Source organism: Heterodontus francisci, chromosome 5, assembly GCF_036365525.1.
Source record: "Heterodontus francisci isolate sHetFra1 chromosome 5, sHetFra1.hap1, whole genome shotgun sequence".
Lineage (NCBI taxonomy): Eukaryota > Metazoa > Chordata > Chondrichthyes > Heterodontiformes > Heterodontidae > Heterodontus > Heterodontus francisci.
The window spans coordinates 32,077,472-32,099,363 of NC_090375.1; the positions used below are offsets into that span (position 1 = coordinate 32,077,472).

The 21,892-nt window shown below is 45.1% G+C and overlaps 1 protein-coding gene across 3 annotated transcripts in view; it reads left to right on the plus strand.

Annotated features, from left to right (window-relative positions):
- The window catches only part of lama1 (laminin, alpha 1), a 386,693-nt gene that overhangs the window by 144,279 nt on the left and 220,522 nt on the right, over window positions 1-21,892 (plus strand). For all 3 annotated transcript variants that reach the window (XM_068031281.1, XM_068031282.1, XM_068031283.1), the window contains exon 4: window positions 4,038-4,280. In XM_068031281.1, the coding sequence (XP_067887382.1) occupies window positions 4,038-4,280 (243 nt within the window). The remainder of the gene's footprint in view (window positions 1-4,037; window positions 4,281-21,892) is intronic.

Consider the following 21,892-nt stretch of genomic DNA (forward strand, 5'->3'; position numbering starts at 1 on the left):
GGAAGCTCCGTTTCCACATGGTGGGGCCAAGAGGGTGGAGCAAAACCTGGTTTTATCGTGATTGAACCCCATTTGCACAGACCCTTTAGATTGCAGTGGGGTAGCATGAGCAGGTCTTCTGACTGCTCCCCCAATTCAAGGGAGCATCATCTAGGGAATTTCTGGCTATCCTGGGAATGCTGGTCTTTACAACTTCCGTAAGTCCAAAACTTTTACTGTGGGAACGTAATCGATCCCGAAGGTGATTGATTACCATCCCAAAGAGGCCCACTTTCTCCTTTAGGAGCAGGAGATGTGAAGAGGAACATTTTCTTTGGGGCCATGCTGCGGTTTCTCACTAGATCGTGCTGCTTTGATATTTTAGCTGGCAACTGAGGGCAGCCATTGCTGATCTGCATGTCCTGGCTATGGGATCCATGGGATTTGGGATGGGGGCTTCAGCTTGGGGAGTGGGTAGAAATTGATTGTTCTGAATATTAGTGGAGTGGAACCCCACAGGTAATTTCAGATCCTAGGATCCTCGTCTCTGTGTCCAAGTGTATCGTGAATGACTTTGCCTCCATTAGTTATATGAAGAAGTGCTTGTTGATATCAGTGCTGAGTTTGCCTTTTACCAGATTGACCCAATAGGGATAATTTGATGATCCCATGCTCCTAATGGAAAAACTACGCTAGAAGTCTGTGCAGGACAGAGGTAATGTTACGATGTTGCCGTGTGAGGCAGCAACTCAGTTTTTCCCCCTTGTCCTTCAGTCATGAAATGTGTTTACGATTAACTTCTTTCATTCTACTTAGTATGTTATATACTTCTCTGAAGTCCCCTCAAACTTACCGTTCCAGAGGCAGTAAACCGATGAAGGTGATTTTCTAGCTTCCAAATCAGCCAGCAGGGCTAATCTGGGAGGAAATAGCAGTGGGATATCAGTGGTTTCACATTGGCAGGCACTAGGAAATGCCAAAAGGAAAAAAAAACGAGAAAAAGACTTGCATTTATATAGCACCTTTCATGACCACCAGACATCTCAAAACACTTTACAGCCAATGAAATACTTTTTGAGGTGTAGCCACTGTTGTAATGCAGGACATGCGGCAGCCAGTATGTGCACAGCAAGCTCCCACAAACAGCAATGTGGTAATGACCAGATAGTCTATTTTTGTGATGTTGATAAATATTGGCCAGGACACCACAGGGATAACTCCCCTGCGGTTCTTTGAAATAGTGCCATGGGATCGTTTACATCTACTCAGACAAGCAGATGGGGCCTTGGTTTAACATTTCATCCAAAAGACAGCACCTCCAACAGTGCAGCATTTCCTCAGTACTGCACTAGAGGGTGAACCTTGATTTTTGTGCTCAGGCCCTGGAGTTGAACATGAACCCAGAACCTTGGAACTCAGAGGTGACAGTGCTACCAACTGAGCCACAGCTGACAGAAGAGGAGAGTTCCGCGTCGGGAATCATAGCTCTGTCTATGTTTCCAGTGCTTGGAGGTGTCTCAGTAATGCAAGCAGTGCACTTTACAGCATTCAGTGTGATGGCTTCAGATTGAAGCTCTACTGATTTAGCAATGTAGCTCAGCTTTTTATTAGCTGTGTAAATTGCAATGACTGGACATGGTAAATTCAACATCATTCATTAAGTAACTATGCCCCCCTACCAATAAGTATGGAACTTCAGGTTTGTTTTTTGCGTGCTTTGCACAATCACATTTTAAATATATTTTCTAATGATGTTATGTCGCAGAATGGTGAGCATGTTTTGGAGCCTTCACATTCTGCACCTTGGATTGATGGGATACAGGGTTTTCGTTGTCATCCTTTATGTTCTGTGTTCCCAATTTCAGCTGTGTCACTGGAGGGTAAGGATGAGCACAACTTAGGTGTCTCGCAGAATGGAGCCTCAACCTCAGGCTGATCTCGCACACCTTTCAGTGGTCAATAACATAGCGCTATCTAAAGATGATTGAATGTGGTCACCCGAGCCCAGAATGACATCAGGTACAAGAGTACCTAAGTAAACTACTGAACGTGAAATGAAAATGCAATTTAAGAATGGGGGGGGGGGCGGTGAAAATGAAGAGCAGGTGGTTTTCCTGAACGAGCAGTTCTGGATATAATGGGATGCTGTCTGACAGCTGCTCTTTACTGCTGGTTCCTTGGCTTTTCCTAGCAACCAATGTTGCAGGGCAGAGGTCATCACCATTTCTAAACAAAGCTCCTGTTTCAGGATCTCAGCTGCTGCTCCAAAAATTTCAGAAATGCCTTGAAACGGATTGGATTTCAAATGACATTTTGGACGAGTTAAACGACTTCAGTGATGGGCCTTTTTGTTGGTCATTTTTAACTTGAATGCTCCGTCGCAGAAGCTGTTTTCTTTAAATGCTTTGGTGACCTGAGGAAGAGAAAGCGAGCGTGCGTGAATTAATGTTCGATCAGTCACATTTTATATCATCTCAATGAGAAGTGAAATTGCTGCGTCTGGTCAGTTCCAATGTAAGCAAAGATGTGTAATCGATTTACTTTGTGCATAACGAACAATTCTTATTAAATTTTAGTGATCAGGTCTTCAAAATCCAGAAAGGTCCAGTAGCTCTTTTCTGGCATATGAAAAGAACTATTCTGGTTAGAGTCAATTAGAGAGAAAGAAGGAGCTAATCTGAATATCACTTTGGAACTTCTAAGAAATAATTTAAATTAAGGCAGTGGTAAGAAAAGAAATACGAGTTAGCATAAAAAGTTATTTGCAAACGAGTACTTAGTATTCAATTGTGATCCTTTTTTCAAGAAGTTAGGGTGGAAGGATTTATACTGTAAGTATTTAACTGTATATCCTGTTATTCTCAAGGATTGGCCCCCACAGCCATCAGCATATGAAGACAATGCATTGTTTGCTGCGAGCCCATCATCTCATAGTTGGAAGGATGCCAACACATCCTGTTATTATTTACTTGTTCAGCTTTCGAGTACGGCTTTAAACTTCAAAGAAGGCCTGAAGCTGTGATTCTCGATTTGCTCATTGAAGGCAAGACATAGGATAGTCCAGTTGCAATGATCAGATAAGGGACACCTGAAGAAAGTAGATGTTGTGGCTATTTCCAGGACACCACACTGACCAGAGGGTCACCACTCTTCCCTTGAAGATAGAAGCGCACTGAAGACGAGAAAATTCGACCTTTTCCCTCGCCCCAAATAATGTTTGGAGGTCGTAGCTTCCAGCTGCAATAGGCCCCATTGTCAGTGGCTCCTGTTTCCTACTCTGCCTCCGAGTGCAGGACCCAGGACAGGAAATCCCAGTGCTCCTGGGCCTGTACAGGCATGGTGCACTTCAGGCATGCTGGTCCTTCCTAGTGCCTGAGTAGAGGGGGCCCAGAAAAGCAGCCCGAGTGTTTTTTCTTTCTTTAAATTGTAGTCGGGAAAGGTTTGCAATCTTTTCATTGCACTAAATTTTAAATCTTTTCTAATCATATATTTTAAAATGCTAACTTCCACTTCTGAGATTTTTTTTTGAAAAAGCAACAGTCATAGAATTTTACAGCACAGAAACAAAGAAAGATTTAAATGTTAAAGATGCCTGTGATGGCATTTTTTCCCCGTATTTTGTAAGAGTCTTTCCGCAAATGTCGATAAGAGCCTGTGTTGTGTTGTAAAGAACACAGCATGGGAAGCAGTCGCTAATTTCAATTGAGAATTTGTTGTGCTTAGCACATTCCACACCATTATGCATTATCCGTCGTGTATAGTTGCTGAGGTTATACTAAGTTAGGTTACCATACTTCCGACTAGAACGTGAACGTACATTTAGTCTGAATGCCTACCTTTTATTAAAATACTGGTTAAATAACTTGTAGCTGTTCCAGATAAAGCCAACAAATGCTAATCAGAATTCACTCTGCTGCACATTCTCCACAAACATTGTATCTTTTTAAATGTAGTTCATTACAAAATAATTACAAGAGCAACCTGATATTTTGCCAGATTTTTTAAAAAAAGTGCATCAACATTTTTAATTTGCAGTTTTTCCCCCCTCTTTTCTTTAGGTATTTCAAGTAGCCTATGTTATCGTTAAGGCAGCAAATTCTCCTCGGCCTGGAAACTGGGTATTGGAACGCTCCATTGATGGCATTGAATTCACACCGTGGCAGTACTATGCCACAAGTGACACCGAGTGTTTGACTCGCTACAACATCGTACCTAGAATCGGGCCTCCAACCTACAAGAGGGATGATGAAGTGATCTGCACATCTTACTATTCCAAACTCGTTCCACTAGAGCACGGAGAGGTAAATTAATAGAGTCATAGAGTTGTACAGCACAGAAACAGGCCCTTCGGCCCATCGTGTCTGTGCTGGCCATCAAGCACCTAACTATTCTAATCCCATTTTCCAGCACCTGTAGCCTTGTATGCTATGGCATTTCAAGTGCGCATCTAAATCCTTCTTAAATAATCTTCAAAAACAATTACAAGAATTTGTTGCTTGTACCTATATTTTAAAATAGGAACATTGATAGATTGCTTGTCAATTTGGGTAAGAAGACAATTTAAAAAAAATCACAACTTAGAGTGAAGAATGGTCACGAACAAATATATGACACAAAACTGGGTGAGGGGGTGAGTTGTGAGGAGGATGCAGAGAGGCTTCAAGGTGATTTGGACAAGTTGAGTGAGTGGGCTAATGCATGGCAGATGCAGTATAATGTGGATAAATGTGAGGTTAACCACTTTGGTAGCAAAAACAGGAAGGCAGATTATTATCTGGCTATAAACTGAGAGGGGGGAATATGCAGCGACACCAGTCGCTGAAGGTAAGCATGCAGGTCCAACAGGCGATAAAAAAGGCAAATGCTATGTTGGCCTTCATAGCGAGAGGATTCGAGTACAGGAGCAGGGATGTCTTGCTGCAATTATACATGGCCTTGGTGAGGCCACACCTGGAATATTGTGTGTAGTTTTGGTGTCCTTATCTGAGGAAGGATGTTCTTGCTATAGAGGGAGTACAGCGAAGGTATATCAAACTGATTCCTGGGATGGCGGGACTGATGTATGAGGAAAGATTGAGTTGGTTAGGATTACATTTGCTGAGTTCAGAAGAGTGAGGGGGGATCTCATAGAAAGCTATAAAATTCTAACAGGACTTGACAGGGTAGATGCAGGAAGGATGTCCCCGATGGTGGGGGAGTTCATAACCAGGAGTCATAGTCTAAGGATACGGGGTAAGCCTTTCAGGACTGAGCTGAGGAGAAATTTCTTTACCCAGAGAGTGGTGAGCCTGTGGAATTCGCTACCACAGAAACCAGTTGAGGCCAAAACATTGTATGTTTTCAAGAAGGAGTTTGATATAGATCTTGGGTTTAAAGGGATCAAAGGGTATGGGGCAAAAGTGGGAACAGATTACTGAGTTGGACGATCAACCATGATCATAATGAACGTTGGAGCAGGCTCAAAGGGCCAAATGGCCTACTCCTGCTCCTATTTTCTATGTTTCCATGTTTCTATTGAACAGCAAATACAAGATGGACTCCATCAATGCAGTAATGTTAAACAGGAACACACTAGAGAGAAACGGGACATGCGTTGTTTAGAACAAAGTGACTTGAACAGGAGACACAATAGTTTCACAGTTTCTTCTTAATATAACATTAAAAAATGAGGTGAGACCATTATTCAGAGCATGGAGTTTAATGAAGTTAGAATTAAAGAGCAGTGAAGGAACCCTGAGGTTGATCTGTTCTTCCTCCAGAGTCAGTTCAGGACTTGAGCTTTATATAATTTGATAGTAGGAAATGGCGTGTGGTTCTTGAATTTCTTGGACTCTGTTTAAATAAGCGATGCAGTGCAAATAGCCTGAAAGTTGCAGTAGCAGTTACTGCAAAAAGTGTTGGACATACTCTATTAAAAAATCTTCCAATTTTACTGCACAAAATCGTTCCTCTTAAAACTCTCCAAGTAAAGCAAGTTTCTTGATTCCAAACACATGCACAATAATAGTCACTTATTTGAAAGTCCTTGAATTTTATCACCAAACAGACCTAACCAATACTGGATATTATGTTGGCTTGGTTTTATGATTTTTAAATGAACTGCACTTGTTTGAACATAAGAACTAGGAGCAGGAGAAGGCAATTTAGCCCCTCGAGCCTGCTCAGCCATTCAATACGATCATGGCTGATCTCATCTCGGCCTCAACTCCACTTTCCTGCTCACTCTCCATAACCCTTCAACCTATTACTAATTAAAAATCTTGTCTATCTCCTCAAATTTACTCAATGTCACTCTGGGGTAGTGAAATCCACAGACTCATGACCCTTTGAGAGAAGTAATTTCTCCTCATCTCTGTTTTAACTCTGCTACCCCTTATCCTAAAACTATGACCTCTCGTTCCAGATTGCCCCACAAAAGGAAACATCCTCTCGATGTCTACTTTGTCAATCCCCTTAATCATCTTATATATCTCAATTAGATCGCCTTTCATTCTTCTAAACTCCAGAGAGTAAAGGCCTAAACTGCTCAATCTCTCTTCATAAGACAAAGCCCTCATCTCTGGAATCAATCTAGTGAACCTCCTCTGAACTGCCTCCAATGCAACGACATCCTTCCTCAAGTAAGGGGACCAAAACTGTACACAATACTCCAGGTGCGGTCTCACTAATGCTTTGTACAGTTGCAGCAACACTTCCCTACTTTTATACTCTATTCCTTTAGCAATAAATGCCAAAATTCCATTTGCCTTCCTTATCACCTGCTCTACCTGCATACTAGTTTTCTGCGATTCATGCACGAGGACACCCAGATCCATCTGCACCGAAGTACTCTGAAGTTTCTCTCCATTTAGATAATAATTTGCCTTTCTATTCTTCTGACCAAAATGGATAACCTCACACTTATCCACGTTAAACTCCATCTGCCAAATTTTGGCCCATTCACCTAACCTATCCATATACATTTGTAAATTTCTTATTTCTTTATTGCAACTTACGATCCCACCTATTTTAGTGTCATCTGCAAATTTGGCTATAGTACCTTCTGTCCTTGCATCCAAGTTATTAATATAGATTGTAAATAGTTGGGCCCAAGGACCGAACCCTGTGGCACCCCACTAGTTACATCTTGCCAACCAGAAAAAGACCCATTTATCCCGACTCTCTTTTTTGTTGGTTAGTCAATCCTCTATCCAAGCTAATAAATTGGCCCTAACCCCATGTGATCTTACCTTGTGTATTAACCTTTCATGTGGCACCTTATCAAATGCCTTCTGGAAGTCCAGATATACTACATCTACAGGATCCCCATTATCCACTTTGCTTGTCACAGCCTCGAAGAACTCTAGCAAATTAATCAAACACGATTTACCCTTCATAACCCCCCAACCTCCTCCCCTCCCCTTAACCTCCTCCCCCCACCCCCAACTCCTCCCCCCCCCAAACTCCTCCCCATACCTAGAAACACCCCTCCCTCATCCTGGGCTTCCATCCATTTCTCTTCCTTTCTCTTCAGGACAGGAATGGATGTTGCAGGTTCCGGGATTTAGATGTTTCAGTAAGAACAGAGAAGATGGTAAAAGAGGGGGGGGTGTGGCATTGTTAATCAAGGAGAGTATTACGGCGGCAGAAAGGACGTTTGAGGACTCGTCTACTGAGGTAGTATGGGCCGAGGTTAGAAACAGGAGAGGAGAGGTCACCCTGTTGGGAGTTTTCTCTAGACCTCCAAATAGTTCCAGAGATGTAGAGGAAAGGATAGCGAAGATGATTCTCGACAGGAGCGAGAGTAACAGGGTAGTTGTTATGGCGGACTTTAACTTTCCAAATATTGACTGGAAATACTGTAGTTCGAGTACTTTAGATGGGTCAGTTTTTGTCCAGTGTGTGCAGGAGGGTTTTCTGACACAGTATGTAGACAGGCCAACCAGGGGCGATGCCACATTGGATTTGGTACTGGGTAATGAACCCGGCCAGGTGTTAGATTTAGATGTAGGTGAGCACTTTGGTGATAGTGATCACAATTCGGTTAGGTTTACCTTAGCGATGGGCAGGGACAGGTATATACCACAGGGCAAGAATTATAGCTGGGGGAAAGGAAATTATGATGCGATTAGGCAAGATTTAGGATGCGTAGGATGGGGAAGGAAACTGCAGGGGATGGGCACAATCGAAATGTGGAGCTTATTCAAGGAGCAGCTACTGCGTGTCCTTGATAGGTATGTACCTGTGAGGCAGGGAGGAAGTTGTTGAGCGAGGGAGCCGTGGTTTACTAAAGATGTTGAAGCGCTTGTCAAGAGGAAGAAGAAGGCTTATGTTAGGATGAGACGTGAAGGCTCAGTTAGGGTGCTTGAGAGTTACAAGCTAGCCAGGAAGGATCTAAAGGGAGAGCTAAGAAGAGCGAGGAGAGGACACAAGAAGTCATTGGCGGATAGGATCAAGGAAAACCCTAAGGCTTTCTATAGGTATATCAGGAATAAAATAATGACTAGAGTTAGATTAGGGCCAATCAAGGATAGTAGTGGGAAGTTGTGTGTGGAATCAGAGGAGATAGGGGAAGCGTTAAATGAATATTTTTCATCAGTATTTACAGTAGAGAAAGAAAATGTTGTCGTGGAGAATACTGAGATACAGACGACTAGGCTAGATGGGATTGAGGTTCACAAGGAGGAGGTGTTAGCAATTTTGGAAAGTGTGAAAATAGATAAGTCCCCTGGGCCAGATGGGATTTATCCTAGGATTCTCTGGGAAGCCAGGGAGGAGATTGCAGAGCCTTTGTCCTTGATCTTTATGTCGTCATTGTCGACAGGAATAGTGCCGGAAGACTGGAGGATAGCAAATGTTGTCCCCTTGTTCAAGAAGGGGAGTAGAGACAGCCCTGGTAATTATAGACCTGTGAGCCTTACTTCGGTTGTGGGTAAAATGTTGGAAAAGGTTATAAGAGATAGGATCTATAATCATCTTGAAAAGAATAAGTTCATTAGCGATAGTCAGCACGGTTTTGTGAAGGGTAGGTCGTGCCTCACAAACCTTATTGAGTTTTTCGAGAAGGTGACCAAACAGGTGGATGAGGGTAAAGCCGTGGATGTGGTGTATATGGATTTCAGTAAGGCGTTTGATAAGGTTCCCCACGGTAGGCTATTGCAGAAAATACAGAAGTATGGGATTGAAGGTGATTTAGTGCTTTGGATCAGAAATTGGCTAGCTGAAAGAAGACAGAGGGTGGTGGTTGATGGCAAATGTTCATCCTGGAGTTTAGTTGCTAGTGGTGTACCGCAGGGATCTGTTTTAGGGCCATTGCTGTTTGTCATTTTTATAAATGACCTGGATGAGGGCGTAGAAGGGTGGGTTAGTAAATTTGCGGATGACACTAAGGTCGGTGGAGTTGTGGATAGTGCCGAAGGATGTTGTAGGTTACAGAGGGACATAGATAGGCTGCAGAGCTGGGCTGTGAGATGGTAAATGGAGTTTAATGCGGAAAAGTGTGAGGTGATTCACTTTGGAAGGAGTAACAGGAATGCAGAGTACTGGGCTAATGGGAAGATTCTTGGTAGTGTAGATGAGCAGAGAGATCTTGGTGTCCAGGTACATAAATCACTGAAAGTTGCCACCCAGGTTAATAGGGCTGTTAAGAAGGCATATGGTGTGTTAGCTTTTATTAGTAGGGGGATCGAGTTTCGGAGCCACGAGGTCATGCTGCAGCTGTACAAAACTCTGGTGCGGCCGCACCTGGAGTATTGCGTGCAGTTCTGGTCACCGCATTATAGGAAGGATGTGGAAGCTTTGGAAAGGGTGCAGAGGAGATTTACTCGGATGTTGCCTGGTATGGAGGGAAGGTCTTACGAGGAAAGACTGAGGGACTTGAGATTGTTTTTGTTGGAGAGAAGGAGGAGGAGAGGTGACTTAATAGAGACATATAAGATAATCAGAGGGTTAGATAGGGTGGATAGTGAGAGTCTTTTTCCTCGGATGGTGATGGCAAACACGAGGGGACATAGCTTTAAGTTGAGGGGTGATAGATATAGGACAGATGTCAGAGGTAGTTTCTTTACTCAGAGAGTAGTAGGGGCGTGGAACGCCCTGCCTGCAACAGTAGCAGACTCGCCAACTTTAAGGGCATTTAAGTGCTCATTGGATAGACAAATGGATGAAAATGGAATAGTGTAGGTCAGATGGTTTCACAGGTCGGCGCAACATCGAGGGCCGAAGGGCCTGTACTGCGCTGTAATGTTCTATGTTCTATGTTCTAAAACCATGCTGACTCTGATGGATTGCATTTTGAATTTCTAAATGTCCTGTTATTACTTCCTTAATAATGGATTCTAACAATTTCCCAACGACAGATGTTAAACTAACTGGTCTATAGTTTCCTTCTTTCTGCCTCACTCCCTTTTGAATAAGGGATAATATTAGCTTTCTTCCAATCCAATGGAATCTTTCCCGCATCCAGGGAATTTTGGAATATTATAACCAATGGATCTACCACCTCCGCTGCCACTTCCTTTAAGACCCTGGGATGTAGGCCATCAGGCCCTGGGGACTTGTCTGCCTTCAATCCCAATAGTTTGCTCAGTACTTTTTCCCTAGTGATTGGCCTGTAAAGAAAATATATTCTGTCATAGATTTATTGATAATGATGTTAGAAGAAGCCATGAGGGAAATTTTAACCCTACCCACCTGCAGAAATTAGGTGGGTGGATAGTTAAAATCACTCAAGTTATTACCTGCCCTGGAGCCACCGGGAGGTGATCACAATTTTAACTGGCTCAACCAAGTAGGTGGTAAAAACATCACTCAAAGCCAGAGGGGTCCTTTATTTAACACATGCATGTCGAGTCCTGATGATGTCGTTGGGATCCGATGGCAATTTTAACTCGGGGCAGCCTGAATGGGAAACTGCATTGAGTTTTCCTGTCAGGCCAACCCAGTGAGGAAGAGGATCGGGGCCAAAATAAGTCCAAAGAGGTAAGTTTTATTTATGCTTCCCATGTCTGGATAGGAATCGCTCCCTCTGGGACTCATGAGGAAAGCTTAGGCCTCTCCTGCTGCTGACTTGCACCCTCCTCACAACCACAAATCCCTCTGCCCCCTTCCGCAGGACGGCTGATCCCACCACTTAACCTGTTGCCAGAGGGGTGTTTCTGCGCCTCGCAACACTTTGTTGTTTCCGAATGATTCCCGCCTGAATGAGTGGGCAGTCAGGGGGCGGGATTTGAATGAGGCTGGGAAGTTGAAATAAATCACACTGCTGCCTGGTCACCCAAAACTGGCCCAGAGTTAAAATTGGGGCTCATATTTTTATTTCTCTGTGGAGCATGATAGAAAAATGCCTAACTCAGCGACACAAAGCTCGGAATGTTAGCGAAAGGACTGTACACAGCTGAAATCCTGAGGAGATAATTTTTGGTATTGTTCAGTCCGGATCTGTAATTAAAGTATGCATTGTCTGCGTTCCCAGCCGACTGTTCCTAGTTTAACTGAGTCTATTCATGTTGCTTCTTACTTGTCCGTGAAAGGCAGGCGCATAATGCAATGATTTATTAAAATTACCAGTGGGCCTGGATGAAATGCCAGCCTCTCTCATATGAATGCAGGCGATCATTCCAGCCAAGCACGTAGACACTTCATTTCCTAACTGTCTGTGTGTTGGATAAAAATTAAAGTTGAGTAAGCTGACACCCAAATTAGTACCTAAGAAATAGATAATCTGTATCTCTCTAGAAATGATGGAAGACCAGTTACAGGTCTATTAGGATGACATAGATAATAAGAAGATATATTTGCTTCCATTCACTAACATTTGTGAAAAAGTGGAAATTGATTATGGAGGGCTGGATTTTATAAGCTCGCTGCCGAGATCAAAAATGGTGGTCCGCCCGTGGGGACGCCATGTTGCGGAGCTGCCACGATATTCAGCGCGGTGGTTCACTTAATTGGCTAGGGTGGAAGCCCCCCGGGTGACGTGGAGGGTATGGGCAGTCCGTCCCCAGCAATGGCGTCAGGCGCCACTGTGCAGGCGCCAACGCCATTTTTAAAGGGCTTCCAGCCCTATCATTACATTGAAATGTTGAAAGGGATATGGGTTTCAAAAAATTAAATTGATCTAGCCCCTCTCCCACGCCCCCCCAACAATCATAGATCTAATTCCTTACCCTCTTCGCCCCCGTCAAAATACTCACCTTGTGCACCTAACCTTCCCCCACCCCCAAAGTTCACAAACTTTAATCGTTAACCCTTCCCACCATCCCCTACACCAATCAAATCACTCTAATGCTGCTGCCCCACCCTGAAAAACTCGCCTGTTCCCCACCCACCCCCCCCCCCCCCACCCCCCACCAGTATCCCGCCTTTGGATTCCTGGACAGGTATCTGAAGGCGCGCGAGTGCTGGCCACCAGCACCAATATCGGAGCGTGACGGCTGGCTGGAGTGGTAAGTAATTAATTCATTTATTTTAACAGATTTAAATTTTGGTCCTGTCGCCAAGCCGCGGGGGGCCGCCACGAGGCCTCGCCGCCATCGGCAATATCAGGCCCAGCGTTGAGGCCTGTGGTGGGCCACCCCTCAGCCACAATCCCCTACATTGGGGGGGCTGTAAAATCCAGCTCAAAATGTGAAACATTGGGCTGGATTTTATGGTGGGTGAGGGCGGAGCTGTCCACCGGCTGATAAGTTGGTGGCGATCCTGCCTTCGCAGGCCTAAAGATCCAGACTGGATTTTACGGTCCCCAAACACTTAATTGGTCTTGGGCAGGACTTCCACCTCATTGAGGCAGGAAGTTCTGCCTAATGGTGCTGCCGGCCAATCAACTGGCTGGCAGCTCTTGGTCCCATCAGCACCACCAGGAGCTGTGGCCATTGCTGGAACTGCAACCCAGCTTCAGGATGAAGATGACAGAGAACACGGAAAAGAGGTAAGTTATTGGGGCCTCGCTGGGGGCAATTGGTTGGACTCCAGCGAGGCAAGGAGGTCGGTAGTGGGGGCAGGGGGCGTGTAGGGCGTTGGGGGTAGTTGGGGCTTCAGGGCGGCCCTCCGCGGGGCATAGTGTGCCCGACTAGGAGGGCACTCCCTCCAGGCCACCAGAAAGCTGCCTAGTTTTATCAGACAGCTTTTCTGAGGCCTTAACCGCCTGCCAGCCAACCGTAACATCCCGTTGGCTGCGGGCAGAGGCCCTTAAATGACCGTTAATTCACCACTTAAAAGCCTTGATTAGCCTGGGACTGGTGGGCGGGCCATTTCTTGCCGCCGCCCCACATACATTGGCAGCGAAGGCAGGAGCCTCCCACTCCATTTTACCCCGCCACCCGCCCCCATCAACGACCCCCCAACACCATCACCCCCCCCCCACCCCCACACCACCACCAGTCTGCTCTTTTGGGTGGCGTAAAATTCCGGACATTGACTGGAATTTTACTGTCACACAGTGGGTCCTTCCTCTGGGAGAAAATACAGGTCCCGAGCCAGCATGGGCAAACAGTTTTAACCGCAGAGGGGATGTTACTGGCGGCAGCCAATTAAGAGGCTGCCACTAGGTACGCCATCTAATTAAGGATGTCGGCCTAATTCTCTGAGATGTCAGCCCAATCAGAGGGCCGGCAGCTCTGCAGCCTCAGAAGCACCACTGTTGAGCCTGTAAAGAGAAGTAGAGGGCACCTCCATATTGAATGGTGGAGCAGGCTTGAGGGGCCGAATGGCCCACTTCTGCTCCTAATTCGTATGTTCGTAACAAAGAGGGTTGATGAGGGCTATGTAGTTGATGTGTTGTACATGGACTTTCAAAAGGCACTTGATACAGTGCCACACAACAGACTTGTGAGCAAAGTTTTAGCTCATAGAATAAAAGGGATGATAGTAACATGGATATGAAATTGGCTGAGTGACAGGAAACAAAGAGTAGTGGTTAATGGATGTTTTTCGGGCTGGAGGAAGGATTGTTGTGGAGTTCCCCAGGGATCAGTGTTGGGACCCTTGCTTTTCCTGATGTATATTAATGAACTCAACCTTGGTGTACAGGGCACAATTTCAAAGTTTGCAGATGATACGAAACTTGGAAGCATTGTGAACTGTGAGGAGGATAGTGTAGAATTTCAAAAGGACATAGACAAGTTGGTGGAATGGGCAGATAGTTGGAAGATAAAGTTCAATGCAGAGAAATATGATGTTATTCATTTTGGTAGGAAGAACATGGAGAGACAATATAAAATAAAGGGTACAATTCTAAAGAGGGTGCAGGAGCAGAGGAACCTGGGTGTATATGTGCATAAGTCATTGAAGGTAGCAGGACAGGCTGAGAGAGTGGTTTATAAAGCATACAGTATCCTGGGCTTTATTAATAGGGGCATAGAATACAAAAGCAAGGAAGTCATGTTGAACTTGTATAAGACACGAGTTCAGCCTCAGCTGGAGTATTGTGTCCAGTTCTGGGCGCCACATTTTAGGAAAGATGTGAGGACATTGGAGAGAGTACAGAAGAGATTCACGAGAATGGTTCCAGGGATGAGGAATTTCAGTTATGAAGATAGATTGGAGAAGTTAGGATTGTTTTCCTTGGAGAAGAGAAGGCTGAGAGGTGATTTGATAGAAGTATTCAAAATCATGAGGGGTCAGGATAGAGTAGATAGAGAGAAACTGTAACCACTTGTAAAAGGATTGAGAATGAGACAGATTTAAAGTATTTGGTAAGAGAAGCAAAAGTGACACGAGGAAAAACTTTTTCAAGCAGTGAGTGGTTAAGGTCTGGAATGCGCTGCCGGAGAACGTGTTGGAGGCAGGTTCAATTGAAGCATTCAAAAAGGAATTAGATAGTTTTTGAAAAGGAAGAATGTGTAGGGTTACAGCAAGATGGTGGGGGAATGACACAAGGTGAATTGCTCTTTAGGAGAGCCGGTGTAGTCACAATGGGCCAAATGGTCTCCTTCTGCACTGTATCGGTTCTATTGAGTCGCCCTTGAAGGGCTCGTAAGAACTGCATGCAATATTCTAAGTGTGGCCTAACTAAAGTTCTGTACAGCTGCAGCATGACTTGCCAATTTTAATACTCTATGCTCCCGACCGATGAAGGCAAGCATGCCGTATGCCTTCTTGATTACCTTATCCACCTGCGTTGCCACTTTCAGTGACCTGTGGACCTGTACGCCCAGATCTCTCTGCCTGTCAATACTCCGAAGGGTTCTGCCATTTACTGTATACTTCCCACCTGCATTAGATCTTCCAAAATGCATTACCTCACATTTGTCCGGATTAAACTCCATCTGACATTTCTCCTCTCAAGTCTCCAACCGATCTATATCCTGCTGTATCCTCTGACAATCCTCATCACTATCCGCAACTCCACCAACCTTTGTGTCGTCCGCAAACTAATCAGACCAGCTACATTTTCCTCCAAATCATTTATATATACTACAAACAGCAAAGGTCCCAGCACTGATCCCTGCGGAACACCACTATTCACATCCCTCCATTCAGAAAAGCACCCTTCCACTGCTACCCTCTGTCTTCTATGACAGAGCCAGTTCTGTATCCATCTTGCCAGCTCACCTCTGATCCCGTGTAACTTCACCTTTTGTACCAGTCTGCCATGAGGGACCTTGTCAAAGGCTTTACTGAAGTCCATATAGATAACATCCACTGCCCTTCCTTCATCAATCATCTTTGTCACTTCCTCAAAAAACTCAAATCAAATTAGTGAGACATGACCTCCCCTTCACAAAACCATGCTGCCTCTCGCTAATAAGTTCGTTTGTTTCCAAATGGGAGTAAATCCTGTCCCGAAGAATCCTCTCTAATAATTTCCCTACCACTGACGTAAGGCTCACCGGCCTATAATTTCCTGGATTATCCTTGTTACCCTTCTTAAACAAAGGAACAACATTGGCTATTCTCCAGTCCTCTGGGACCTCACCTGTAGCCAATGAGGATGCAAAGATTTCTGTCAAGGCCCCAGCAATTTCTTCCCTTGCCTCCCTTAGTATTCTGGGGTAGATCCCATCAGGCCCTGGGGACTTACCTACCTTAATGCTTTGCAAGACACCCAACACCTCCTCCTTTTTGATAATGAGATGACTGAGACTATCTACACTCCCTTCCCTAGGCTCATCATCCACCAAGTCCTTCTCCTTGGTGACTACTGATGCAAAGTACTCATTTAGTACCTCGCCCATTTCCTCTGGCTCCACGCATAGATTCCCTTCTCTGTCCTTGAGCGGGCCAACCCTTTCCCTGGTTACCCTCTTGCTCTTTATATTTGTATAAAAAGGCTTGGGATTATCCTTAATCCTGTTTGCCAATGACTTTTCATGACCCCTTTTAGCCCTCCTGACTCCTTGCTTAAGTTCCTTTCTACTGTCTTTATATTCCTCAAGGGATTCGTATGTTCCTAGCCTTCCAGCCCTTACGAATGCTTCCCTTTTCTTTTTGACGAGGCTCACAATATCCCGCGTTATCCAAGGTTCCCGAAACTTGCCAAACTTATCCTTCTTCCTCACAGGAACATGCTGGTCCTGGATTCTAATCAACTGACATTTGAAAGACTCCCACATGTCAGATGTTGATTTACCCTCAAACAGCCGCCCCCAATCTAAATTCTTCAGTTCCTGCCTAATATTGTTATAATTAGCCTTCCCCCAATTTAGCACCTTCATCCGAGGACTACTCTTATCCTTATCCACAAGTACCTTAAAACTTACGGAATTATGGTCACTGTTCCCGAAATGCTCCCCTACTGAAACTTCGACCACCTGGCCGGGCTCATTCCCCAATACCAGGTCCAGTACGGCCCCATCCCTAGTTGGACTATCTACGTATTGTTTCAAGAAGCCCTCCTGGATGCTCCCTACAAATTCTGCCCCATTTAAGCCCCTAGCACTAAGTGAGTCCCAGTCAATATTGGGGAAGTTAAAATCACCCACCCCTACAACGCTGTTACCTTTACATCTTTCTAAAATCTGTCTACATATCTGCTCCTCTACCTCCCGCTGGCTATTGGGAGGCGTGTAGAAAACCCCCAACATCGTGACTGCACCCTTCCTATTCCTGAGCTCCCCCCATATTGCCTCACTGCACGACCCCTCCGAGGTGTCCTCCCGCAGTACAGCTGTGATATTCTCCTTAACAAGTGATGCAACTCCCCCACCCCTTTTACATCCCCCTCTATCCCGCCTGAAGCTTCTAAATCCTGGAACATTTAGCTGCCAATCCTGTCCTTCCCTCAACCAACTCTCTGTAATAGCAACAACATCATAGTTCCAAGTAGTAACCCAAGCTCTAATTTCATCTGCCTGTTGGTAGAAGCCAGTGGGTGGCTGTCTCGATAGAGTTGGGGGGAGGGGCGCCATTCTAACATCGGTAAAATAGCCATCAATAGGCCAATTAATTGGCCCACCTGTCTCCGATCAGAAGGCAGCTGAGCTGCTACCGTTGTTAATATCGGTGGCGATGGGAACACATCGGGCTTCTCTCCCGACACTTTGTGCCGCCATTTTACTACCCCTCCCGCCTCCCAGCCTCTCTCCAGAGGGTTGGTAAAATGGAAGACAGTTGTTATGCTTCTTTCTCCAAACTTTTTCCCTTCTTGAAGATGCTAATTCTTGCTCAGATACACTGCTAAGAGGGATCATGGATCACAGTCAGAAAGCGAATCTCTGAATTTTCTCTGCGATAGCACATGTTGCATCCTCAACAGAGATCAGCTAATCCAGTACAGGGCAGAAATCAAACTAGCAGCTTTGTGATCTGAATGGCTTAGTTACGTAAATCACCAGGGCATGGGGTCAAATAGTAACTGGTGTCCGTTAGTTTGAGATGTTTATAGAAGCTGAATGCTCATTGTTATTGATTGGTTAAGTTTTGCAGACAACAATAGTGATTGCGTTTTGGAAAATCGAAGCCAAGTTTCACAGAAGCACTTTATAACTAAAGCAGTTTCACCATTCTGTGATAAACATCACAGCCAACATAGTGCAGTAAGGTGAAAAAAGCAATCTTTCAGGTAAATGTTGGATTTCTTTTGAGCCATGTATTCATTTTGCACAACTGAAGAATGTATTTATTTGTTTAGAGATAGAGCACTGAAACAGGCCCTTCAGCCCACCGAGTCTGCGCTGACCAACAACCACCCATTTATACTATCCCTGCAGTAATCCCATATTCCCTACCACCTACCTACACTAGGGGCAATTTATAATGTCCAATTTACCTATCAACCTGCACGTCTTTGGCTGTGGGAGGAAACCGGAGCACCCGGCGAAAACCCACACAGTCACAGGGAGAACTTGCAAACTCCACACAGACAGTACCCAGAATCGTACCCGGGTCCCTGGAGCTGTGAGGCTGTGGTGCTAACCACTGCGCCACTGTGCTGCCCTAACGTCGGTCGTGCTTATCCTTGTTCTACCCCTGCAGTCTCGTCCAGCCCTAGGTTATCCACTTTGATAGGAAGAATAGTGAAGCAAAATATTATCTAAATGGAGATAGTCTACAGAATGCTGCAGAACAGACAGATTTGGGTGTCCTCGTACATGAAACACAAAAAGTTAGCATGCAGGTATAGCAAGTAATTAGGAAGGCAACTGGAAAGTTGACCTTTATTGCAAGGGGGATGGAGTATAAAGGTAGGGTGTTGGTGCGACCACACCTGCTGTGTGATTGCCTTTAAGAGTAATGTACCTTTAAGATCTTAGTATGCTAATGAGCCAAGTACCAGGATGCAGTCATGTGACTCGGAGCCAGAGTCACTCTGTAACTGTAACACCAAGAGGCAAGTCCTGTAAATAGTTAGCTCTGCACTGTATAGTTGTTCATAAATCTGCTTTGAGATGTTCAACAACTGAACTCCACACTTCTCATTTATGTTCTTAGGAATGAAATTATTGCCACAGAGGGAGTGCAGAGATAGTTCACCAGACTTGTTCCTGGGATGGTGGGACTGACCTATGAAGAGAGATTGGGAAAACTGGGCCTGTATTCTCTTCTGTTTTGAAGAATGAGAGATGATCTCATTGAAACCTACAAAATACTTAAAGGGATAACAGGGTAGATGCAGCGAAGATGTTTCCCCTGGTTGGGGAGTCTAGAACCAGAGGAAACAATTTCAAAATAAGGTGGAAGCCACTCAGGACAGAGATGAGGAGAAATTTCTTTACTCAGATGATTGTGAATCTTTGGAATTCTCTACCCCAGAGGGCTGTGGAAGTTCAGTCATTGAGTACGTTTAAAGCAGAGATTGACAGATTTCTAAATACACATGACATAAAGGGATATGGGGATAGTGTGGGAAAAAGGCATTGAAGTGGATGATCAGCCATGATGTTAGTGAATGACGGGGCAGGCTTGATGGCCTGAATGGCCTACTCCTGCTCCTTTGTTCCCCATGTTGCATCAGGCAACATAAAAATCTTCTCATTCCAACACCTAGATTACGATTGAATATATTCAAGGCTGATTTAGACAGATTTTGAACTCTACGGGTGTCAAGGGTGATTGGGGGTGGGTGGGGAATGGGGGATGGTGGCAGGCAGAAAAGTGGAGTTATGGCCAAGATCAGATCAGCCATAATCGTACGGAATGGCAGAGCAGGCCTACTCCAACTCCTATTTCTTAGGCTCTTAGTGTGTCTCCCTTACTCAATCATGGCTCTGAAATGCTCATCCTAAATCCATTCACATTTAAAACACCCCTCCCCCCATTTCCCCCCACATTTGTTCTTTGTTCTTTGTTCTTTATTCAAAAGCCTTTTCAAAATCTATCTTATGCGCATGCCTTCAGTGATTTACCCAAGTTCCTGCTTGATGTCTCATACTAGGGATGGTTTGCTACATTGGACCCAGTGTATTTGTGCTGCTGTTTGTTGATGAAGCTATTGTTGTTAAGTTTAGAATTTGGCTTTAGCCTGATGCATCTTAAACTGAATTTCAAGTGTTAATTATTTGTGATTGGGCTTTGTGATTTCTTCGTCACTCTTTAAATTCTTCTGGGGGTGGGTTAGGGGCGGTGTTTATGAAGGGCTTACAAATGTTATCTATGCATCGAATCACTGAATATTCGAGTTTGTGACACAGTCATTTTATACAGATTGCCCATGGTGGCTGCATTTCCTGGGGACTGTTTTGATGGCTGTGGCTGTGTTTAGGTTTAGTTTAGTTTAGTTTAGAGATACAGCACTGAAACAGGCCCTTCGGCCCACCGAGTCTGTGCCGACCATCAACCACCCATTTATACTAATCCTACACTAATCCCATGTTCTCTACCACATCCCCACCTGTCCCTATATTTCCTAACCACCTACCTATACGAGGGGCAATTTATAATGGCCAATTTACCTATCAACCTGCAAGTCTTTTGGCTTGTGGGGGGAAACCGGAGCACCCGGAGAAAACCCACGCAGACACAGGGAGAACTTGCAAACTCCACACAGGCAGTACCCAGAATTGAACCTGGGTCGCTGGAGCTGTGAGGCTGCAGTGCTAACCACTGCGGCACTGTGCCGCCCCAATGTTTGATTGCCATGTGTTGTTGTTGTGAGGTGTTTTTATGCAGTTGTGTTTTTTTCTATACTGAAGTGGAGAAATAAGATTATGTTCGCTCAGAATTGAATTTCTTTCCCCATTACTTCTTTTTAATTTGTGGGTAAAGTTCCTTTATCTTTCTCTTTTGGTCTACTGGGCTGCATATCAATTGTGGCAGAGAAGACAGTGTCCATTCATGCTGTAACCAATGCCACCCCTAATCCACCTGTTAAGATCACCTCTCATATCATTTGCTTCCCTGCCCTTCACTCACTGCTGTCAACCCACAAGGATGCAGCATGGAAATCTTCTTCTTCTTCTTCTTCTTCTCTTCTTCTCCTTATCTCGAGAGACAATGGGTAAGCGCCTGCAGGTGGTCAGTGGTTTGTGGAGCAGCGCCTGGAGTGGCTATAAAGGCCAATACTAGAGTGACAGACTCTTCCACAGGTGCTGCAGATAAAATTGGTTGTCGGGGCTGTTACACAGTTGGCTCTTCCCTTGCGCTTCTGTCTTTTTTCCTGCCAACTGCTAAATCTCTTCGACTCGCCACTCTTTAGCCCCGCCTTTATGGCAGCCCGCCAGCTCTGGCGATCGCTGGCAACTAACTCCCACGACTTGTGATCAATGTCACAGGACTTCATGTCGCGTTTGCAGACGTCTTTAAAGCGGAGACATGGACGGCCGGTGGGTCTGATACCAGTGGCGAGCTCGCTGTACAATGTGTCCTTGGGGATCCTGCCATCTTCCATGCGGCTCACATGGCCAAGCCATCTCAAGCGCCACTGACTCAGTAGGGTGTATAGGCTGGCCGCCTCGAAGACTTCTGTGTTGGAGATACGGTCCTGCCACCTGATGCCAAGGATTCTCCGGAGGCAGCGAAGATGGAATGAATTGAGACGTCGCTCTTGGCTGACATATGTAGTCCAGGCCTCGCTGCCATAGAGCAAGGTACTGAGGACACAGGCTTGATACACGCGGACTTTTGTGTTCCGTGTCAGTGCGCCATTTTACCACACTCTCTTGGCCAGTCTGGACATAGCAGTGGAAGCCTTTCCCATGCACTTGTTGATTTCTGCATCTAGAGACAGGTTACTGGTGATAGTTGAGCCTAGGTAGGTGAACCCTTGAACCACTTCCAGAGCGTGGTCACCAATATTGATGGATGGAGCATTTCTGACGTCCTGTCGCATGATGTTCGTTTTCTTGAGGCTGATGGTTAGGCCAAATTCGGTGCAGGCAGCTGCAAACCTGTCGATGAGATTCTGCAGACACTCTTCAGTGTGAGATGTTAAAGCAGCATCGTCAGCAAAGAGGAGTTCCCTGATGAGGACTTTCTGTACTTTGGTCTTCGCTCTAAGACGGGCAAGATTGAACAACCTGCCACCTGATCAACCTTATAATAATCAGTATGGAGGTGC